Raw genomic sequence first — 23,847 nt, 5'->3', positions numbered from 1 at the left:
CAGAGGCCGCAATAGTGCAAGCTCCCCTATGCCGCTCTGCCAGCAGGGGCTAGGAGAAGTGACTGGGAGGGATGCCTCTAGGCACGGAGGAGCGCTCCAGGATGGAAAGAGGAATTCCATTCGTCCTGGGCCTCTTTGCTCTCACTGCCAAACACTGAGCGCCAAAGCCGACTTAGATCCGCCATTCTTTGGGGCAGGGTTAGATGGTGGTTTGGTTCGGTTTGTCCAGCACCTTGCACAGTGGGGGTCTGGTCCGTGGTGCGGGCTCCTAGGTGCTACCACGATACAACTCATCAGTAAGAGTGTATTCGGGTGACAGTCTCTGGGGCAAGGTGCACGCTGCACTGCCAGCCCAGCCTGGGGGGAGCCACTCGCTGTTTCCAGGCCTGAGCTCAGGCTGGACCCAGGCCTTACAGCCGTCTTACCACGTCCCTACTGCGCTACACGCACCCCCGACTCAGCTCTGCGGCGTGTCCCGCGTCCACACTGCAAAGTGACAGGGACTCGGACACCCACCCGCCCGCAGCCGGGGCTGGGACCTGAGCCTCGAGGGGCTCCTGGCCCGAGATCTGTGTGGATGGAAGGGGAATTTGGGCCCGAAGCCAGGATTTATGGCGCAGTGTAGACGTATCTTAATTGACCTGACCGGGACTGTGGACAAATTATAATGGGGCCTTTGCTAGGTGCCTACTAGTCTGCTGAGGCCTGGGCTAAAACCACCAGTGTGGTGGTCCCACTGAAAAGCCGGTGATGGGGAATGACTCCTGACCACCACTGTCCTGGGCTGCGCTGGTACCGGCGGGAGAGCTCTGCTTGAGGCTCTGGTGTTAGTATTGCATTGCAGAAGTGCCGGAGAGCCCCCAATCCTGGATCCAGCCCCTCTCTTCTTTCCTTGACCTCACACCCGCCAGGGTTTGAGGAGTTTAAAAAAAAATAATTCTGCAATTGAGTGACGGGCAGTAACCTCCATTTATCTTTTCCCTTTAAAGGAAGCAGGGCTGAGAATGCACTGGGTGTAGCATTAGGACCCAGTGGTGCAATCATGTTGGAGGTAGGAGCTGCTTGTCCCATTTTGGAGCTTTTAGACCAGACAGAAGAGATCAAGGCATTTGGAAAGGACCGAACCGGCACATCCATCCCAAACTGGTAAGAAAATGAGAAAGTGGCCAGAGGACCCGTTGGGAGAGGCAGAGCAATTCTTACAGATTTGGGGAGCTGAGCACTTCCCAGCTGGAGATGCGACATCTTTAGGGTATACTTGGAGGGACGATGGGAAGTAGGATTTTAGTGTCTAGTTAGCTCAAAGTGAGGAAATGCAGAATTTCTTGGTTGAATAGAGGAGGGGGGGCGAATCCCCTTAACTGCATTTTTTCTTCTTGCCAAATGTGTTTGTGTTTCTCCAGCCCAAGGTGAAGCTCAGCTCTGGAAAGCTGGTCTCTGGGCTTTAAGCAAAAAGCAATTGTTCTGAGCGGCCAGAGTTTGATTTGGAAAAAAGAGGGTTTTGGGGGGGGATATTTTTAAAATCTAGAACTAGACCATTGTAGAATTACAGATGTTTAGCCAAGAAATCAATCTAAAAATAGCCTCACTTTTGAAGGAAGCTCAAACTTTTTCCCCTCCCTGGAAACTAACTGCACAAAAGATTGTTAATGTCTCCCCCCCACCCCCCAAAAAGTGTGCGCGGGGTGGGGGAAATTAAGCCCACTTCAGTGAGTTTTACCTTTGGTCAGTGGCCAAAAAAACCTTGAAACCTCCTTCTCTTTGTTCTCTCCCTCTGGCAGCTGGATGGCTGTGTAAAAAGTTGGGGGAGGGGGGAGGCCTTTTGGAAGGTGGGGTTTAACTGAATGAAAGAGGCGACTGTGGTGTTCTTGCTCCGAGGTTGATTGTTCCCAGATGTGCATTACAAAAACATCTGGTCTCTTGGAGCACGGAGCAGAAAGGAAAGTTCCTCCATAAACTTGAGCAGATTTTCCCACTTCCAGCTCAGTGCATGCAACAGCCACATCTTTCAGAGCAAAACAACCGTGCCTGGGTGCGGGGGTAGATTTAATGGGGTTCTTCCGCTAGGTGAGTTGGAGCCTGTGGGGTGGGAGGGGGGTATTTCTTGGCGCCTGTTGACTGGTGATGTTCCATTGATCTGCTCCGAATGAGGCACTGGGATGCATATGGCTAGTGCCCATCTCTTGGGACCCTTCTGCCACTCACTGTTCGTGGGGAGCAGCGGACGTGCCCAAGGTGCATGTAGCCGCAAGCCCCTGGGTGAGCTTCCCAAGGGGGGCAGGGGCTGTCAGCTGAAAGGATGAACTGGGGACTCGGGGCGGGGGCAGAGGGACTTGAATGCGGCTTTGTGGACAGTCTGCACTGGGCCGTTTTCCGGACTAAGAGTGATTTCAGTAACTTGCCAAGTGGAGACCGGCCCCAGCGGCTCGTGGAGATGAGAGGAAAAGCTGTGACGTTAACTAACCAGCGGTGGCCGCCGTGACCAGTCTAAAGGCGCAAAGGGCCGTCCTTTGTAATGGCCCTTTGGATCAGTAAACAGCTTGTGCAGCCCAGGGACCAACCATGGAGCAGTATTGTTTATTTTTGGCCAGCAATGCCTTAGGGCCCTGTTGTGCCAGGTGGTGGACAGACCCCTGATAAACAGTCCCAGTCCTGAAGAGCTTGGAATAGAAACAGACAAGACAAAGGGTGGGAGAGGAAACAGGCACAGGGAGGTCAGGTGACTTGCCCAAGGTCACACAGCAGATCAGTGGCAGAGCTGGGAATGGGAATGGACTCCCCTGGCTCATGCTGCCTCTCCTAGGCAGGTTAGCTCTGAATTTTGACACCATTCCAGTTCGTCGCCCATCTTGGATGGTAGGGATGAAAGTAGAACTAGCAGAGTTGATCCGCGCTCGCTGCATGGGGAAGCGCATTGAGATAAATGCTGGCTTTTGACATGCGTCTGACGAGGTGGGTATTCACCCACGAAAGCTCATGCTCCAATACGTCTGTTAATCTATACGGTGCCACAGGACTCTTTTGTGGCTTTTGAGGTGTAAGTGAATCTCAAAGAATTGATTGGAAAAAGCTGAACTGACTGGGTGTTGCCACCTGCTGTTTAGGGATACGAATGTTCAGACGAAAGAAGCGATCTCTGCCCGCGTCCGCAGTCTCCATCGCGCGTGCAGCCACCCCACCGGAGACTGATCGATTCCCTGGTCAGCAGTCTTGGCCGAGAGGCTAAGGCCTGAATGGGCCCTGGAGCCTGTACGTCTCTCTCGCTCCTGGCTGTGCTTTACCCGCGGTGTGGCTGGAGGGCTTGGTGTGTGGGGTTGCCATTCTCCCCATCCTCTATGCCCACCACACTCGCACACGCTAACAACCCAGCGAATTAACGTATTTCAACCCCGTAACTTAAAGAAAAAAAATAGCATAACGTGACTTTTGAAGTCTGGCGAATGCCAATAACCGGGGCCAGGATCCGATCAGTCGGGGGGCTCTCCCACCGCCCTGTGAGAACTCCGAGTCCAGCAGGGTGGAACAGAATCACTGCGCGGCTCAGGACCGTGCAACCAGGCTCGAGAGCCAGGGAGGCAGAAGTCAGAGGTAGGACTTGGATGCCCCCTCCTGGATCCAGCCGTACGAGCGGTTGGATCCTGGGGTAGAGGAGATACAAGTGCAGCGCTGGACGAGTGCCAGGCTTGAGCCATGGTTAAAAGCAACGATGAGTCCACGTGGTTCTCTCGTCACGGCAGGTCGGGCTAAAGGACGGGGCTGCGGGAGTCCCAGTGCCTCTTGGGATGCCAAAGGAAGGGGCGCTGGGTCTATCTGGCAGTGGTGGGGAGCTGGGCAGGGAACCAGCCCCATTTTCCTTCTGAGCACCCCCAGTTCCGGCAGCTGAATTCCAACGTATCGCGCACGTGGGCTGACAACCTCACCTCACTCGCTGGAAAAGACGGGATTGACCTTTTCCCTTCCCATGTGGCCTCTGAATCTGTTCCCCTCTCCTTTATAGCCCCGGCGGGGTGGGAACTGGCTTGGAACCAGACTCCTCAAGCTTCAGAGCTCCAGATGCAGCCTGTGGGGGAAGGGGTTTTTGAAACAGTGACCAGCTCCAGCGGGTCCCCCCTCCTGTGGACATTTCCACCCCCTTTACCCAAGGCGGTTACCCTCTTTCTGTGATGCAGCCCATGTGCCTGTTCTCTGGGCTGCCAGCTCTGGAGTCCATGTGCAGAGCCGAGTCTCATCCCAGGTGCGGAAGGCTCAGCCCCAGCGTGGTGACTCTGGGCTCTCCGAGTCACGGCGTCCTCATTGGTTGTAGACGTCAACGGGAGACAATAGCTAAGCTCCGAGATGCTGCAGGACCCGTGCTCCAGCGACAGTGCAGCGGCACTGCTGCATAGCCAGGGCACGGGCATTTTATCCACCGGCGAGTGGTAAAAACCTACGCAGGTGTCCTTCCCATGGCCAGCACCAGTGCCTCTGCCATTGCTGGAACGTGGGCAGGAATCTTTCCTAGTGTCGATAAGGCCTGAAGGAGCAAGGATTGGCCAACTGAGGGCTTCAAAGACTAGCACTAAAACCCTGGAGCTGGTCCACCATTGGCTGGAGTGGTGTGTTGCCTATTGGGCAGGCTGTTGTCCGCTGGGCTAGCTGAACCTTCTGTGTGAGCCCTACATTAAGAGGCAAATGAGCCTCATTCATTCTAGACTCTGTATGATCTTGGGCAACTCTTTTCCCTGGACTGTGCCTCAGTTTCCCCATCTGTATAATGGGAACCATTCTCCTTGCCTATCTCACAGGGGCCTTTGTAAGAGTTTGGGTCTGTAAAGTGATTGGAGCCCTTCAGACACAAGAGGCAGGAAAAGAGTTAAGTGTTTTGTTAGGGACAGGCCAGCTCATTTGGCCTGATTTCAAAGGCACTGGAACATGGTGGGCTTGGAAGTTTCGACTTGGATTTATTGGCTTCATGTGCCGCTCAGCGGCGAGACTGAGCCAAGAAAGGGAGGAGGGACAGTGTCATTGGGAGGGGTGAGAACAGCCTACAGACAAGTCACCCAGCCGTGCCAGCTGAGCTTTAGGATGATGGGCTTGGCCCTAGCCAACGGCACAGGCTGCCAGTCCTGGAGCTAGGCCGGTGGTTCTCAACCCATTGCGGGCTGCATCCCATACTACCTGTATAGCCCCGAGGCTGTCACGTGGGCCGCAGCTCTGTGCTGATTGGGCCGCGGGTTGAGAATCACCGAGCTAGAGAAATGGTGAATTTAAAATGCGAACGGCGCATGGAAAGTACCCAGGGCTTCCAGAACAAGACAAAAGAGGGTTTGCAAAATCTAAGCAGCTTTGTCAACCCCCAAAACCCCGGTGACTAGATGTTGGAGGATTTTATAGTCCTTGCTGTTCATTCACCAGTGATGCACAAGTTGCAAAATACCTCTTGACACGAGGAGCATATATGGTCCAGGGGAGCAGTCGAACGTTGTCTGTTTCACCCCAGCAAGGGAGAAATCTTGCAATAAGCTTTCAGCAACGTTGTGCGTTTCACTGCCCGCCGCGGGGGCTGCAGGTTAGGATTGTGGGGTGTGGAGACAAACCTAGGGCTGGAATAGCAGGAGGTGCTGGATATCTGGATTGAGGTGTATTGGCCACGCTGTGGGTGGTGGAGGGCAGGACTGGAGTGCCGGGGGAAGTTGCAGGACAGGATTGAGGTACATGAGCAAACTGGAGGGGGAAAGAGACAAGAGTGGACCAGCAGGAGGCGCTGTGTAGGGGGACTGAGGGGCTTCTGCAGCACCTTCCACCTTTCCACAGGTGCCTACAATTAACCATCCATTGTTTATTTCTTAAATGCAATTCTCGAATCTCGCTTCCCAAAGCTATCTTGGCATTGCTTGTGCTTTGATGGGATCCTGGCGTGACTCTCCACAGCAAACTGCACCTAGGAAGGGACACACAGACCCTTCCAAGGAATCCTTCCCAAATGAGCTCACGTCTCTGCAAACCACTGAACGCCAAGCACATGCAAATACCGAAAAACCCAGTGCCCAGACCCTCCTGCCTTGGGGCAATGGCGCCACTCCCAGCCAGCCCTTTGCTCAGACTGGGTCTCCCGGCACCCAAAGAGGAACGTCGCTTGCTTGTTGAAAAGTGCTTATCTGAATCATTGACCTCATTCCTTTTCAAGCTGATTGCATCAAGTTTGGCCCTGGATTAATTGATTGGGGGGTGGGAAGAGCATCAGCATGGGCAGAAGTGGTCTCCTTCGATGCTCTGCGCACGCATTTCTTCAAAGGGGGGGAGATACCAGGAAACTTTCCTAAAGAACAAAGCGTGTTATGTCCAGGCCTGTTTAAGGACACTTTGCCCAGAGCATCGAGCAAGTATTTCCTTTCCAGTGAAGGACCTTGGGGGTGGGTAAAGTGGGGGGCAGGGAGCATTCCAAGGAAAACAGGCATGGTCAGAGGGGGGAGAGAGAGACAAGAAATTCTCCCTAGAGCAAGTCTCTATTCATGCATGGAGAAATCAAAGGACGCTGGGAAAAAGCTGCTGGATGCATTAGAAGTGGGACTGTCAACCTGTACACTGGCCCCTTAAATAGGAGGCTTTTGACCACAGTCTGTGCTAATTGCAGGGTTTGGCTGTGTGATCTAACTCCACACACACACACCCGCCACCCCTCTACCTCTGCTGTTTCTTAAAGGGACACACACCAAAGCAGCGATCTATGCCAGTGTATTTTTCAGTTCACATCAGTCTGGAAAAGATTCTTTTAAAACAGATCCTTCCCCGCTCCCTCTCCATGTGATTTGCTGTCCCTGCAGCTCCCATTCTGCAAACACCCACACCGCACTCGACTCACAGTGGCTACTCCCATGGGTTAAATTAAGCGTGTGGGTAAGTGCGTGGGGGAGCCGGGCCTTTGTTTTCATGGTGGGGTGTTGATAGTAAAGGTTGTGCAGAGGCCCGCTAAGCACAGGTTAGCGGTGCTGGTTATGAAGGAGTTTTGGAAAATTAGCTTCATATGGTGATAACAGGGATGACTTATCTAGAGGAGGAAAGCAGCGTTCCACCTTGCACTGGCGCTAACGAGATGCCGGCAGCAGTCCAAGCTCTGGATAAGCCGTCGCAACTGAATCTTTGCAAGAGAAGCCGGTAGACACGTGGGCAAAATACATGGGAAAGGCGAAGGGAGAAAAAAGACATGTTTTCTTTTGTTGGCATGTTACCACCCCCTTGTCCCCCCTCCCTTTACAAGCTGACCAGCAAGTCTTTTTGCTGGCAGCTGTGCAACCTGCAGGGTGTAGTCGTGTCCGAGGAAGAGCTCTGTGCAGCACAAAAGCTTGTCTTTCACCAGCAGAAGTTGGTCAATAAAAGATGTGACCTCCCCACACCTTGTCTCTCTAATATCCTGGGACCGACACGGCTACATCATCACTGCGCACAACACTTAAACTGAACCACCGTCTGCTCTGATCAGTACTGAGGTGCGAGTTCTCCAGCAAAGCCCCCTCTGGCTGCTGCAAGAAAGACGCAGCGTCCTGCCGTCTGCATGAACCCACTGCCCCAGCAGGACGCCGGGGGCGCTACGCTGCCGGAGTTGCTTTGTCAGGTGACCCATCGCCGCGAGGTCCCTGCCGCTTGTAGCCGTGGAAGATTCCACAGCACCATTTCTGTTTGTTTATAACCTTTTCAAATGAGTATTTGCAGAGCCGTCTAAAACCAAGAAATTGTGTGGGGGGCTGCCCATTAATAATACCCAGTAATTATCTAGCACACTCCATCTGGAGGGCTCAAAGCACTTTACAAAAGAAGGAAAGAATCGTTCCTTTTTAACAAATGGGGAAACTGAGGCACAGGCCAGAGAAGTGACTTGCCCAGGGACCCAGGAATACAACCCAGGCCACTTTTTAAAAAACAAACACACACCCAATTCATGTCATTACATTGATCTGGACTCCAAAATGAAAGCCACTTAAGCTACAGTGTATTTAATGAATCGGTATGAATTATGCCAGCAATCCTTTCTTTATAGAATCTCATGTCCAAGACTGATTTCTCCAACCTGGGATCCGCTCAGTTAGTAACTAAACAGACACAAAACTAGTGGCTTCAAGTTTCAGAGCCCAGGTCTACAGACTTGGGAGCGGTGGGCTCGCACTACAATTCTAAAAATAGCCATGTAGACGGTTTGGCTCCAGCTGGTGCTCGGGCTCTGAAGCCTGGAAAGGGGGAGAGGTGTCAGAGCCCCAGCCCAAGCCGAAATGTCTACATGGCCGTGAACCCAAATCTGTAGACTCTAAGACTCACTGCCACGTGGTTTTTTGCTGTGCAGACGTATCCTAACACACCTTGGCTTTCAGTTCTCCATGGGCAAAAATCAGGCTACGTCTTTGGTTTCGTGCCCAAATCTGAAGTTGTTTTGGTGTATTTGTTTGTTCTGCAAGGGATTCAGAGCATCCATAGTTGGTCCTGGCTTCTCAGATTTTACTGGAGAGCTTGTTTGTTGTAGCGCTTTGGAGCGGAGCCTGGAGCTGGAGCGCGGAGCAGCTCCGGAGCAGCAGAGCTGCAGGTTTTTGCCTGGAGGTGGAGCGGAGCCGGAGCACAGCTCCAAAGCCCTGGTGGGAAACATTCACTTCATTGCTAGAGCGTTCTGTACAGATATTGTAATACTGGGAGGTAGTTTAACGTGCTGCAGTACTGGGGACCCTTCAGGAAATTTTTCACACAAAAAAAAAACTTTCTGGCAAAAGTGAAATATCCAACTAAGTTATTTCTCTTATATCAGGATTTCTCCTTGGGCATTGGGGAATGACCCCATAGCCAGCACTGTGTAGCCACTGCTTCATGGGAATTTTAGTTTGGTGGTCTCATGCCGCCATTTTATTCTATGGGCCAGCTCCCTGGTCAGACTACATCTCCCATGATACACCACTGTCGCCCTTCTTGTTGAGCCAGCTGGTGTATCATAGCAGATGTAGCCGGAACCTGCCTGTAGAGGAGAATGAGGCTATGAGCTGTCTAAACACCAGCTCCCAGAAGGCACCGCAGCAGCATTCCTGAATCAAATTTTTTCGGGTATTCGGTTTTTCGACTAGAAGTTGAGATTTGCAGCGGGAAGCAGACACTTTCCATGAAAAAAACTTCTTTAATCTATGCCCCAATTTTCCATTAAATAGTTTCCACCAGACCTTGTGCTGCTGCACTGTATCGCACAGCCATGACGTTCCACCCCAGAGGTGGCTGCGTTCCAGTGGGAGGGGAAGAGATTGCTGAAGCATGTAGTTAGTCAAGCACTGCTAACGAACGTGTGAGGACTATGATTTTATAGTTACCATTTTTAAGCAGATCCCTGTGTGTTGAGTGAGGAGAAAAGGGCGTTAAGATGAACGTTGGGAAGCCAGGGCAGCGATTCAGCACAGTACTGACCATCACTTGAGGTTTTGGCTTGAGTCAGAGGCCATCTTTCGAGGCACCCAGGGGTACTGCTTTGTTCTGCCTTCCTTTGAGGCTGGTGCTACCTGCAGTCACTTCTCTGACTGCCCTCCACATGGGGCACCATCCGTGATGCCTCCAGCTGCATCCCCTTTGGGCGTCTCCTGGCTTCGGATGATCCCAGTGTTAAAAACAGCGGAAAAACAAACAGCTGCGTAAAGTCAGGCTAATCATTCATTGCTAAGCACTGACAACTCTGGTCACGTTTTCCCCATGTGATGGGAGGGGGGTTGATGTTATCTGGGCTGGCGTAGATCAAGCGAAATCATGTTCTTGCCACTTTTACAACATTTTCCTGAACCAGAATGGCTGAGATGAGATCCTTGCAGATGAGTTTGTTCCACTCCAAGATCAGGTGGCCATCGCGCTCCTTGCCTCTCCCGGGGAGGCGGAGGAGGAAGCTGGAGCAAGGTTGGCTTGGATTGAAAGCCATTTCTTTACTGAGTCATTGAAAGACTTTCCGTGAACTTGGGGTGGGGGAGGTGAAAGGCTGGAAGGAAGGATGGTTTTGTGGTTAATGCACTGGACTGGGACTCTGGAGATCTGGGTCCAGTTCCTCCCTCCCTTGGGTAAGTCACCTCATCTCTCTGTGCTTCAGCGCCTCGTCTCTACAGTGGGGATCATAATTCTCCTACCTTTTCTGGCTTGGATGGAAAGTTCACTGGGGCAAGGACTCACTCTTGCTGGGTGTATGTAGCGCCCTGAACACAATGGGACTCTGATCTCAGCTGGGGCCTCTGAGGAGTAGCAGGAAGTGAACGGTGCTGGATTGACAGGACTGACAGGATAGAGATCACACGTTGGTGGCAGTACAGGCTTTGTTCAGGTCCCCGCTCTGCCAGCGTGCCTCCATCCATCCCCAGAGGGACCCTCCCGAGGGGTTGGGGGAGAATTCAGTCTCCAGTGGTCCTTCACCTGGCTGGTAGGAGATGGAGAAGTAAGTGCCTGTCCCCACGGTGGTGGCTTTGTGATATAGACAGCAGTCCTGCTAGGAGCTGGACTGAGATCCCCCCGAACCCTGCGCTGGGGTGAGGATGAGCTGGTGACTCTGATGCTGCTCACAACGAACCGTATCAGAGATCCCAGATCCTCCTCTTTCCAGTCCAGCATCCACGATGGGCTACTGCCAGGAGATGATTAGCTTGATTCCCCCGCAGCGCTGTGACTCAGCTAGACGGGGAAGAAGGGGGCTCTCGCTCATCTCCCCCCAGCAGAACGCTCTTGGGGAGATGTTAAGATCCGCAGGCCGCTTGGCTGAGTGTCAGCCAGCTGTTCACCCTGTGTGGCTACAGTAAGAACAAGGAGAGTACGTGCTTATGTCAAGTGACCTTTGGAAAATGAGCCCAGCATGTGTTCTCACTTAGCCGCACTGGGCTTGCCCTCCAGAAACTTCCATCGCCCCAGTGGAAAGAGGCTTCCTGTGTGGATTTTAATTGGGAGCAGCCGGCGTTCTGCACTGGGGTTACCAGCGTGCACAGGCTGCTGAGCGCTCCAAGGAGAGTGGCCGATGGCATTGCTTGCTGGAGAACTCGGGTTCAAATCCAGCCCCGGTCACTTGTGCAAGGAGTTTGGCAGCAGCACTTCTTGGCACACTTTGGATACGGCATTGCACGGTTCCCTCTGCCTGGCAGCCTCTGTTCTTCAGACCCTGTGGAGGGGAAGCCAGGGTATTGCAGGCCAGAGCCGAGCGCATTGTTGGATGGGGAGCTTGGGACAGGATTACTATGGGTGTTGCAAAGCAAGAGTGTGGGGCAGTGGCAGAAATAGGCATAGGACCCAGGATGTGGATGGGTGGGATTTTGGGTTTTTTGCAAGTCAAGAACAGTCCCTCCCAACAGTCCTGGGTAGGGTTACCAACCCTCCCGCTTTCACCGGGGGTCTCCCGGAATCCGGCCCCATCTCCCAGAGGCTACCGAAGCCAAACTGGGAGACTTTTAGGTGGTTAAAAGTCCAGTGGGGCTAAGGCAGGCTCCCTGCCCCTGGCTCCATGCAGCTCCCAGAAGCGGCCAGCATGTCCCTCTGGCTCCTAGTTGTAGGGGCAGCCAGGCGGGCTCCATGTGCTGCCCCCACCCCAAGTGCCGGCTCCTCAGCTCCCATTGGCCGGGAGCTACAGGGGCGGTGCCTGCAGGCGGGGGCAGCACGCACATCCCCGTGGCCGCCCCCCCACTAGGAGCTGGAGGGACATGCTGGCCACTTCCTGGGAGCCACCTGAGGTAAGCGTCACCTGGAGCCTGCACCCTTCCCCCTTTCCTGCACTCCAGCCTGGAGCCCCCTCCTGCACCCCAACCCCAAGCTCAGCCCAGAGCCCCCTCCCACACTGCAAACCCCTCGGCCCCAGCCCGGTGAAAGTGAGTGAGGGTGGGGGAGAGCGAGCGATGGAGGGAGTGGGGCAAGGCCTCGGAGAAGGGGCGGGGCCAGGGTGTTGGGGTTTGTATGATTAGACAGTTGGCAACCTTAGTCCTGGGTTTCATGGGCCTGCCCTGCTTTGACCCCCCAAAGCCCCTGTCCTGGTTGAAAGGCAGTTTGCCGAGGGCCCCCAAACTGAGCGGGATACGGACCTAGTGCGCAGGATCGGCCCGTCCACCCCTCTGTGTCCATCTCCAGAGGGGCAGAAAGGCCAGACCTGAGTGGCGTCCAGCTTTAGCCATTCGAAATGTTGGGGGGGATGAGAGGTAGACGCGTGCGTTCATGTGGGGGGCGTGGCTGGGGAGAGGATTCCAGACTGCTAGCAGATGGGGCGACACAAATCAGAATTAAAGTGCATTGGCTGGTCAGTGATAGGGGCTGTCTGCAGTGTGGTCTCAGAGCAACGAAATGCACCATGTTCACCTACACGCCTTCTAAAAAAGAAATGGTGAAATATCGTCAGTTAGCTCTTACGGCGCCCCTGTCATCTGGTCTCTAATGCTTTACAAAGGAAGGTCGGTAACCTTAGCCTCACTTTACTGACAGGGAAACTGAGGCATGGAGGTTGTCCAAGGTCATGCAACACATCAGCATCAGAGCTGGAAACAGAACCTGTCTCTTTTGGCTTCCAGCCCGGCACCCTAGACATCTAGCACCAGGCACTGGGGATGCTCCTGCTAGAACTGTAGTCGGTGCAATTCTATGGGTGCTAGATCTCTCTTGTTGGAGCTCAGCGAAGTGCTTTCCGATGAGGCTTTCTGCCATGTGTGCGGAGGACGTACTCTGCCTCCATCAGAATGCTGCATGTTCCAGCGATCCACCAGCATCAGTGCCTTGGGTGGGGGCTTGGGCCCATTTAGGACAGCCCAGAAGACACCTTTAAAAAATAAGCTGGTCTTGGCAGGGACGCACACAGAGGGGCTACTGATGGATTCCTGGTTGGGAGGAAGGGATGGTCTTGTGGTTAAGGGGTGGGGGGAGTCAGGACACATGGGTTCCAGTCTCTACTCTGCCACTGACGTACTGTGGGGCCTTAGTTGAGTCACTTAAATTCTCAAAGCCTCAGTGTCTCTGTGATGGGAGGATGATTCCCAAAGGGGAGAAGTTCAGGCCTCAATGTTTTGTCAAGTGGCCTTGAGACCCATGGCTGGAAGATGGCACAGAAATGGCAGGTGTTCAAAAGTGCTAATTCTCGGGGTTTCTTTGCGGGAGAGCTTAGAGCTAGGTGTGCAGGAGCTGTTAATGGGTCCGACCTGGCCAGCCAGCGGCTCACAGTAATTCCATCCCCATTGGCCTGGGAGACGAGTGGTGAAGCATCAGCAAGGGGAGGGTGGAGACTGGCCCTCTGGCATCTCGGCAGGATCCCCAGAAGGCACCTAGGGATTGTCCCTGTAGTGACACAGTTGGGACGACGTCCAAGCCTCCTGCTAATCCCTTCTCCCGTCTTCTTTTCCAGACTTCCCAAAGCTCATCCAACTACCTCCTGCGCTGCTTCGCTCCTCCCTGCTGCCCCCCGTGACCATGAGAACCCTCTGTCTCATCCTGCTGTGTCTGCCAGGTGAGTGCAAGGCATCCCAGCCCTGAGCCCGCCGGCATGAGCAGGCCAGCATGGCATGCGCGTACCTGGGGGAAAGTGACCTGGTAGGGTCTCTGTTCGAGATCCACCCACCTGGTCAGTGATGGACCAAACCTGGGGGGCACAGAACCTCCCCCACAGAGCCTCTGATCTAAGCAGAAGAAGGGCATCGTTCAGGTGTGCGATGCACTGACCAACCAGCTCTCCAAGTGCAGCAGAGTTTTCATCTCCTGAAGCTCGGCCTCAGATGCCTCTCCCGGGATTGGCAGTCACTGCTCGGCCTCCCGGAAGAAGGGCGTGGAGGGGGAGGAGTATTCCAAAGCGATTCGAAGGGGAGAGGGAGTTTGAACCCTTTTGGGCAATGTGGCAGAAGGCAGAAGCCAAGAGCAGGGGGAGGGTCCAGAGGAAGGGGCTAGACAGTATCCATCCACTGGGCTTCAGGAGTGAATAAAGGGAAAGAAAAGGAACTGAGGACAGGACAGTCTAGTGGCTACAATGGTGGATTGGCCTTAACAGGCCTCGGTTCAATTCCCTGCTCCGTCACAGATTCCCTGTTCGTCCCTTAGACTCTCTGGGCCTCAGTTTCCCCACCTGTGAAATGTGATGACAGCCCTTCCCTACTCTCCGGCAGTGCTGGGGGGGCTGGCCGGTGCTTTGAGATCTGGGGACACTAGGTCCTATGTAACAGCAGATTATTGCATCGTTAATGACATTTTATTCCCCCTGTTGGCGTGGGGGGGAAAGGGGGGGTGCTGGGGAGACGGCATCACTGTTGATTGGTGGTTTAGGTGGGCAGTTAACGAGGCTGTAGGATGTCTGTCCCCAGAGCCGGGCGGGAGGACGGCGGCAGCTCTGGGAGGTTTGACTGCATGGCTCCGGCCTGGGCGGCCAAGAGGCTGCTGGTCCTAGCTAGGGTTTCCAACTTCCTATTTGCAGAAAACCGAACACCTTGGCCCCGCCCCTTCTCACTCCTTCCCCCCCACTCCCTCCGTCATTTGCTCTCCCCCAATCTCGCTCACTCATTCATTTTCCCCAGGCTGGGGCCAGGGGGTTTGGTGTGATGTAGGGAGCTCCGAGCTGGGGCCGAGGGGTTTGGGGTGTGGGAGGGGGCTCTGGGCTGGAGTTTAGGGGTTGGGGTGCCAGAGGAGGCACGGGGTGTGGGCTCTGGGAGGGGGGTTGGGGTGCAGGCTCAGCGGCACTTACCTCAGGTGGCTCCCGGAAGCGGTGACATGTCCCTCCACCTTCTAAGTGGCAGGGGGCTCTGCACCCCTGCCCACAGGTGCCGCCTCCGCAGCTCCCATTGGTCATGGTTCCCGGCCAATGGGAACTGCAGAGCCAGTGCTTGCGCAGAGCCCCCATGCAGCTAGGAGCCAGAGGGACATGCCGGCAGCTTCTCGGGAGCCGGGCAGGGAGCTTGCCTGCCCCGCAGCAGGCAGCCAACTGGACTTTTAATGGCCCCATCAGTGGTGCCGACCGGAGCCGCCAGGGTCCCTTTTCGACCAGGTATTCAGGTCGAACACCAGACGCCTGGCAGCCTAGTCCTAGCCCCTCCAGGCTTGGCGGGATGAAGACAGTGGTACAAAAGGGGAATCCTGCATTCTGCACGAGCAGCCGTTCAAAGCGGGGGGGAGGGGGGGGCGGGAAGGAAGAGGGTGTTTAGGATCCAGAAGAATTAGTTAGACGCTCCCAGTGCTGGCAAAGGCCCCGATGCAAATGAGCAGAGTCACCAGGGAGCCTGGAGAACTTCACGCAAAACTGCCCTGCGCAGAGGGTAACAAAACGTGGCCAGGCGGGGCCGAGAGAGACCAGAGCAGGCCCACAGCAGGTGGCATAAGAACCAAGCCGCTCAGTCCAACTCCAGGTGCTTCCCTGAGATTTTCACCTGGCTGCCCACTGCCAGGCCGTGCCCGGCTGGTGCCCCTGAGGCCAGGGCCGACTGGCCCAGGCAGAGGCAGCGCTGGTGGGGCGAAGGAGGCAGCCCGGCTGCCTGACGGCCACTATCTGGTGTGGGGGGAGGGAGGGAGGGAGAAGGTGCTGCTTGGAGGTGGCCCGTCCTGCCCCGCATCGCAGGGGAGGGGGGTGAGTGGCTGGGCAGACAATCTAGGAGGAGATGGAGCAGGGAGAGAACTTTGGTGAGGAAACCCAGAGTGAGGCATAACCACCACCACTGAGGTGGGTCGGGGGCTAACTGGGGCGCCTCTACGCTGAACAAGGGCACGATCGGACTGTGCAGGGTGTTTCCCTCTGTCTCTCTTCAGCCTGCCCGGTTTGGGATCCTCCTCGCAAACAGCTTTGCGCGCTGGAGCTTCTGCTGGAGCCGGGGGCAGCGCCATGGCTGGTGTTCCTCTGAGGGACCCTGGCGGGCTGTGTTCTCCAGAGGGGGGAGGGTTAAGTGTCACCTTGAAAAGGGAGAAGGGGAGGAATTTGCAGACACAGCAGGTGACCCCAAGCCACTGAAGAGCGGGGAGGTGGGTGGTGTTTATATGACAGGAGCACCCTGAAATCAGGGCCCTCGTGTGCTAGGAGCTGCACATACACTCAGGAAGGCAGTGCATGCCTCCAGAGCTTGCAATCCAACTAGCTCAGCAAAAAGGAAGTTTTGCTACCCCCATTCTACAGATGGGGGAACTGAGGCATGGAAAGCTCAGGGTTTGCTCAGTGTCACACACAAGACCTACGGCAAAGCTTGGAAATGACCCCCAGTCTCCTGCATCCCTGTCCAGTGCCGTAAACACAGGGCCGTCCTTCCTCTCGGGGTACGTCTCCGCTGCAGAGAAAAACCCATGGCAGCAAATCTCAGAGCCTAGCACCAAACTAGCTGTGGAGACGTTCTCATTCGGGCTGGAGCCCCGGCGCTGAGACCCTCCCCCCTGGCCGGGTTTCAGAGCCCAGGCTCCAGCCCGAGCCTGAATGTCTACACTGCTATGTTTAGCCTCGCACCCTCGGAGCCCCCTGTCCCTGGATCCATTGAGCCAGGCTCTGAGACGCGGTGCTCTGGGTTTTTCTTTACAATGTAGACGTACCCTTAGGCATGTGCCTTTTGCTAGCTTGTTCCCTGACTTCTCTGGGCTCCTGTCTACATTCTGAAAGGTCTCAGGCCCTGCGATGACTCTGAAGAATGGGCCTTGAAAACACATTTCGGGTCCCGTGGTTTTGCTGTCCTGTTTGGATGCGAGGAAAACTTTGAGGCTAACGTCCACACTAGACCCAGTGCAAATCCACAGACTTCAGTGCAGCAACAGGTGCTTCCACCCGGGCTGAATTCACCTCCACTTCTTAGTGATTTTCCACAATCTCTTGCCCATTCATTTAATTTTTATTGTTGTTTATAAAACTGTGTGTTCCTGGAAATGTTTTCATGGACTGATCCTGGAACGCCGTCCCGGGGTGAGAGGAGTTGTAGTCAGACCCTGGCTACATTAGCCATGGGTGACGAGTGATTTCATGCACAAGCCCCCTGCCCATCTCCCCAGCTGGGGTTGAAACCAGTTTGCTCCTGTCTACACTAATGACCAACTCATTCTCAACCCAGTTAAGGACCAGAGTCTGGGAGAAATGGGGGGGATCTTGTGGCGCACATCTGTTGTCAACTGAGAGTCATTCCCAAATACGGCCTGTAGTTAACCGCCATTACTCCTCCCCACCTTGTCCCAGGAGCAATCCCTGCCCAGCAGAGCTCACGTTGTGATAGCCGGCGGGTTACTGCAGGGGAAAGATGGAAAACTGGCCTCTCGGGTGCGGCTGGCCCAGCTGGGTGAGAATGAGTTTCTGGGTACAGCTGAGTCTGGACCCTTCTCCGTGTAGGGTTTGGACAGATTCCCTTTGTGAGTGTTAGGTAAATCCTAGGCTGTGAGCAGGGGGGTGCCCTAGTCATTCATGGAGTCCGACCCCTTGCAAAGACCCATCCTCAGAAGGGTCTGATGGCTCATCTCTTGATGAGTGTGTCTGTCACGCAAGGGAACACTGGTACCAAACCAATGCCAGCCCCACTCTGTGCTAGAAGCAGCATCTACAACGTAGGACGTAGCTTCAGTATCCCCAATCCCAAGTGTTTAAAAAAAAAAATCATTGGTCCAACCCCCAAAATCATGAGATTTGCTTTAAAATTATGAGATTTAAGAGAATACATGTTGGGAAAGGAAGGGAAGAAAACACCCCCTTCTGGTTTGTGAGCCTTTTGGATGCACCTGGTTGGTATTTGCAAGCTTTTCTCCATACCCATGAATGCTAGAAACTTTTTTTTTAAAATGAAAGTTGAGATGCTCATACATTCACATGACTCCAGGAGCTTGGGACTTTTAAATCCAGTATCACAAGAGTTGGCAACACTGCAGTTGTTCTCATGCTTCTCTAGACCGGAATCTGCCGTTGTCAAGAGAGAACAGCTGTGGAGCATAAAATGTGTGAAACCTGCCGAAACGTCTCAGCAGTTAAATCCGATGCATAAGTGTTGTCCAGGCAACAAAGGCACAATCTCTGCTGTCAGGAAGAATCTGTCATGTACAGACAGTATGTGTCTAGACTAGGACGGAGAGGGGGAAAGGGGGTTTAAACAGATTAGCTAAAACCTTTTAGCGAACATGGTTTTAAACCCTAGAGTAGTCAGGGCTCCCCTGCTGGGGAATCGCTTCCAACTTACAAGGACAGATAGGCAGTGGAGGTTACCTAGGGAGGCCGTGGAATCCCTGTCGCTGGAGGTTTCTAAGAACAGGTTGGACAAACGCCTGCCAGGGATGGGTCTGGGTTTACTTGGTCCTTGGTGACCTCGTCCAGCCGTACGTTTCTATGGTTCGATGAACCAGCTGACGCATCTTGTCCTGCCTACACCACGGTTTTAAAATGTGTTAATAGTGACCCCGGTGCACATCTGTCGCTTTCCATCAGTAGCTCTCAAAGTGTTTTACAAAGGAGGCCAGGAGTGTTACCCTCACTTTACAGATAGGGAAACTGAGGCACAGAGTGGGGGCCATGCCAGATCCAAGCTCACCCAGCAGTGGTAGAGTCAGGGATAGACTGAAGCTCCCCTGAGTCTCCTTGTATGCTTGTGGATTGCGCTCAGCGCACAGAGTTGCTGTTCAAACCTTCTGCAAAGTCAAAGGGCGCCAGAAACATTTCTCTGACTTTCTTCAAATATTCTGATTGCTTCATTATGTTTTGGGCTTGGAGAGCCCCCGTTCCCTGGCAGCATTTGCAGCCTCGTGCTATTACATGAGCTCCAGCAAGTGAAACCAGCCAGTTTATCTGATCCTTGAGTGAACCTGAAAGAAGCAAAGTCGCATTAACGGTGAGAAATAGGCGCTAAATGTTCGGCGTAACCTCACATAGAGTTTGTTGCTTTTTAACTCGGTGTCACTTTAAGGCTGTGAGCACATGGGAGCTGGAGAGGAAACGGATTTACCATCCCATGAACGCTTTTGAGATTTTAAAAAATGTTCCCATTCCACGTTGGGAAGAAACCGAGTGCTTTCAAAGTTCCCCATCACCCACACACTGGGACGAGGGAGTCATATCCCAGGTGAGTGCCCTACCATGCCATCGGCTAAGCTGGCTCTTTCTCTCTCTGCTTGAGCCCAGAAATTCCAGCCCGGACCTGCGAAATCTCCATGAACGTTTCGTCAGACCCGTACATTCCCTAGGAAGCTTTTGACAAAATTGTTTTGACCAGCTCTCGTGTGTGCTCTATCAGGGAAATCTCCCCCCCTCTACCAGCAGGAGCACTAGTGTAGACGGCACTCGAGCATTTTCACCATCATGTCAGCTGAACCTGGCAGGTCTATAAAATACCTGTGGTCCCGGAGGCCTGTCTACCCTTGGGCTCTCGCTGCCACAGGCAGAGCTAGGCCTCAGATGATCAGTGGCAGCTGTGGCGAGCAGCGTAGTGTTTGGGTTCACAAGGATGGCAACCAGGTGGGCACCTGGGAAGGCTGAGTGCCTGGACGGCGGGTCTCATAGGCCAGGGGAGGCCCTGCCCTGACACCACCTCTCCCCACTGAAGCCGGCAGGGGCTCAGCTCGGGCTGGTAGCCTGGAGCTGGGGCTCGGCTAGCCGGTTGCTTTGGGGGTCGGGCTGATGCTCAGGGGCTGGAAGACGGCTTGGGGGTTGAGCAGGTTTGGTGGGGGCTCCTCCAGCCGCGGTGGGAGGGGGTGGGTGAGGGGGCAGGGCCTCAGGCAGAAGGGGCAGGCCTGGGGGACTAGCCACCCCCCCATAGGGGGTGTTCATGCGCTGCCCATGGCTGGGTGTGTGCTCTCCACTGGACGTTCAGCCCGTGTCTGAAGTGTGTGTGACAGGGAGGAGATTCCCTGTGGGAATTTCCAGGCTTCATGAGGGGCAGTGCATTTTCCAACCCCACCGTGGGGCCTGAAGATGGACGCGGGGAAACAGTGGGTGCTGAGCAGTGATTCGGCTCTTACAGCTTATTGCAAGGTCTGGGGTTTTTACCTGGCCTGGAGTCATGTTCGGCTGTTGCTCTTTCGGGACCTAAGCCAGCTCTTCCCCTTCCTCTGCCGTCTGCTGCTTTGTGGATACCGACCTCGCAGCGGGGTCGAGGCGCTCTTGTTCACTCAGTGACTTCCAGCTGGAGGGAGACATGTCTCAATTTCCTGCTTCATTTGCAAAGCCCTCGACGTCCAGTGCATCTGCTTTCCTCGCTGCATTTGAATGCAATGGCTGAAGAGATTAGCGTGCATGCGTCCCATAAGCACACTAGGTTCGGGGGTATGTTCCCATCTGGACGTGGGTACCCCACCGGGGGGCTTGGGTGCGACACGGGCTCTGCACATCCAGAGGAGAGGACCTTAAATGTCCACTTTGCTCCACGTCCGGCAGTGTCGGTAGCTCAGCCCAGATTGGACCCCACGGTGCTTTGAACGTGGATCCCGCTGCACGTAGATCCATTGGGCTGTCAGTCCGGACACAGAATGAGGTGACGGTCTGTGCACCTCGGCGGGGACGCCCGTTTCCAATACGCTCCCTGAACTTGTGCTCGACAAGCCAGATTGACCAAGCTGCTAGCCAGCGGCGGGCACCAGCCCTTGCTGTGGGTGTAGGAAAGGCCAGGGACCAGGCTCCCTCGCTTTGCAGGCCTGCCCCTCGCTTGAGATCATTCGTGTGCTGATTTCGGGATCTAGCACTTTTTGTGCTCTCTGAGGTCCCTGCGGGAGTGCGTGGCCCTCGTTTGTGCTGTCTCTCTGTAGCTCGCACCCTAGTTAGGGTTGCCAACCCTGCAGGATTGGCGTCGCCAGGAATTAAAGATTAATCTTTAATTAAAGATTATGTCATGGGATGAAATCTCCAGGAACACGCCCGAAACTGGCAACCCTAATCCTAGTGCTTGCGTAGGCGGCTGGACGCACCATCCGAGAGGTGGTGGCTCACAGCTGGTTCTAAACGCTCACGCTCTTGGCTAATCTGAGGCCTCGTAAAGTTCCCACTTGCAGTGAGGAGGAGGATGTTTGAGGCAGGACAATGCCTCCACCCAGTGCCAAGCACATTCTCCCAGGACCCCCACGAGTCCCTGTCCGGGGGGGTGTGTGATTCCTGTCCGGGGGGGGCACTCCACAGTCCGTGCACCTGATCCGCTCTAAAGCGCGGAGACGGAGAGTCCTGGCCCGTGTAGCTCAGTCAATGCGCTGTGCAGCCTTCGGGGTCGCCGCTATGGGAGTTCGGCTCACGCTAGTCGAGGCTGCTTCAGTAGAGCCATCCTGGGGCAGGTAAATGTATCCGACTCGCCGCCTCGCTCAGGCTGCTGCTTCTGTGTGTACGGTACGGGCAGTGGCACCATGCTCAGAAGGGGCCCCGTCCTGCTCTGCCTGCACTGCGCCCCGAGACCCCGCCAGCCCGCTGGCTCCCCCCGGCCACCCACCATTTGCTCCTCTCCACCTCCTGGCCTCACCCTCCAGCTCCGCTCAGCCCCTGGCCGGCCCCCAGTGCACCTCCAGCTCCGGGCAGCCTCTGCTTCCCACTGCCTGGGGGGCCCCACCTGTCTCCCCGGAGCTGAGCCGCCTGGGAGTGGTGCAGAAGCCTGGCCAGCCTCAGTCTGGGGGGGCGGATAGTGTGGGGGGGATTGGTTGGGCCCCTCCAAGCAAGTGGGTCCTGAGGGAGCCCGGCCGGGGCAGGGGCAGGTCCTGGCCTGGCTGATCGCACCCCTCTGGGGAGCCGGAGCGATTCCCGGCCCTGGCCGCGCTGCCGGCTCAGCCCAGCAGACAGTCACCTCCCAGCAGGGCCGGTGAGTGCGGGCGCGGGGGGAGGGGGTGTCTCTGGAGGGCCTGGGCGGGGGTGCTGGGCTGTGAGGGGGCAGAGAAGATCTGTGTGTGTTGGGGCACTGGGTGGGTGCTGGGCAGTTGTGGTCGTGCTGTGGGCAGCGAGGGGCAGGGGTGGTGGTGTGGCAAGATCTGGGGGGGCGCTGGGCATAGTGGGTCTAGGGGGGCTCTGGCCATAGGGAATCGGGGTGGGGGAGGATGTATGGTGCAGCCTGGGGCAGGCTGGCAGATGCTGGCCATTGTGCATCTGACAACTGCGGGTTTGTAACTAGTGCCCTCAGGCTGGGCTGGGCGGAGCAGGGCTGCCCCTGCCATGTCATGCCCCTGGCCGGTCCCTTGCTCTGGGGACCAACCCCCCCACACCCCCGCCCTGCTCCATGCTCCACTGCCCCCAGGGGGGCCCACACAAGGTTAATCCGGCCCTGTCGGGTGCTGTTTGGGTCAACCCAGAGTCCTCGCCCGAGAATTCCTGCTCTGCAGCCGGCCCTGGCCACACCCTGACAAGGGGCAATCACAGCGACTGGGCCGACCTTCCCAGCTGCCAGGAACGGCAGCCAGCCATGCGGCGTGGAGACAAACGCTGGCAATCCCGGGGCTGAGCATCACGTCAGCTCTTCATGCGGCCGAGCCCTGACAATGAAACTCTCAGGAGGTAGCGAAGGGCCCATTGTCAAAGCAGTGCAGGGAGGCCACTGCCTGCCGGCTTCCAGGCACTGAGCCCGTCACCCCCTCAAAGGGGGCACTGCTGTTGATCCAGCATCCCGCCTGGGGGGCTGGTGAACCACACGTGTCAGGTGTCGGGTTCAGACCACGACCACCCTCGTGTGAACATGCACGTGGAGTCCAGTTGTTGATTTCCAAGAGCTTTGCTATGCCAGCGGATTGGGGCTCTCCCAGGGCTGCTGAGGGTGTGGTGGGGATCGACCTCGCAGACACCTGGATGTTGGCTTGTGGGGGCAGCTTTTTTATGCTGTATCTGCCCATTAGTGACGGGACAAGCAGTGGGAGCGGGGGGGGGGGGGCAGTTCTGAAAGGGTCAGATACTTGGATCACTCACTAAACGACACTGATTTCTCTCTCCTGTGTGTGTTCTCAGCAGCGCTCCTGGCCCAGGGACAGTACGATCTCGAAGGACCTCCTTATCTCGACCAGCTGCAGTATTCCCAGTACGACCCTCAGTTAGGTGAGTGGTCCTGGTGGCTTCACATATCTAATCTCTCCCCGCTCCATCCCTCCACACACTCGCCTGCTCTGTGTGTCTCGGTGAGACGGCTTCACCGCCTAACAGATCTTGCCACCTGGGAGGGTTTTGTCCTGATGTTCAGTCTGAACGGCCCCTTTTTGAATTTCATTCCAGTTTGTCCCACACCAACCCTTTCCTCTCCCTCCCTCATATTTTCACCTTTCAGGTCCTTAGAGAGAGCTCCTCCCAACCCTGGTCCAATGCCCGTCCACAGATGTCGCTCCATGAAACTTCCCCCTAAACCAGTCCCTGGTAACGTCTGATGCGCTTCACTGAACTCTTCTGATTTATAGGATTGTAGGAGTGGAAGGGACCTCCCTGGGTCATCTCAGTGCAGGCGACTGGACTGGGCAGGATTTGTCACCATCTCCCTGGTAACAAAGTGTCCAGAGACAAACAGAAGCACCTCCGATTCTATGTTCCAGGATGCTGTTGCCTTTAAACCGTATTAAATGTTTCTCACTGTCGCATCGCCCAACAAACTCACAACTGATATGCTGCCCACGATCACCCCTGGCTGATAGAGAAGGTTGGACAATTTAGGGTCCTCCCAAGTAAAATAATCTGCCTTTTCCCATCTGGCAAAGCTCATTTATTCCATTAACAGATGCTTGGCTAACTCAGGTTTCTACTTCCCCTGTTCAGAGTAGCTCACGAGATTTCAGGGAAATGATTATTGCAATATAGCAACTGAACTCTGCCAGGCTGCTTCCAAGAAGTGTATCCACTGCCCATGAATCTCGGTCAGTCTAAGATTTGTTAAAAGTTTATATATGTTGCCTCCCAGTACTGCGACTGTCACTGAATTCAACACAACGTGCTTTATAGCCCAATGCACTTTACAACACGCTGGTGTTGGTGGTACATTGAAAGCCCAGGTGAAGGCAGCA

General features: G+C 55.1%; 1 protein-coding gene across 3 annotated transcripts in view; it reads left to right on the top strand.

Annotated features, from left to right (window-relative positions):
- Positions 1-1,034: 1,034 nt before the first annotated feature.
- The window catches only part of MFAP2 (microfibril associated protein 2), a 29,347-nt gene continuing 6,534 nt past the window's right edge, over positions 1,035-23,847 (top strand). Inside the window, exons 1-3 of one of the 3 annotated variants that reach the window (XM_039508594.1) lie at positions 1,035-1,146; positions 13,337-13,438; positions 22,814-22,897. In XM_039508594.1, the coding sequence (XP_039364528.1) occupies positions 13,402-13,438; positions 22,814-22,897 (121 nt within the window). In that variant the 5' untranslated portion in view covers positions 1,035-1,146; positions 13,337-13,401. Of the gene's footprint in view, positions 1,147-13,336; positions 13,439-22,810; positions 22,898-23,347; positions 23,487-23,847 lie in introns of those variants that run through there. The other 2 variants (XM_039508593.1, XM_039508595.1) reach the window with 2 other exon arrangements.

Source organism: Mauremys reevesii, linkage group 21 (assembly GCF_016161935.1).
Source record: "Mauremys reevesii isolate NIE-2019 linkage group 21, ASM1616193v1, whole genome shotgun sequence".
Lineage (NCBI taxonomy): Eukaryota > Metazoa > Chordata > Testudines > Geoemydidae > Mauremys > Mauremys reevesii.
The sequence above is the reverse complement of the archived record's forward strand: the minus strand, read 5'-3'. Positions and strand labels throughout refer to the sequence as shown.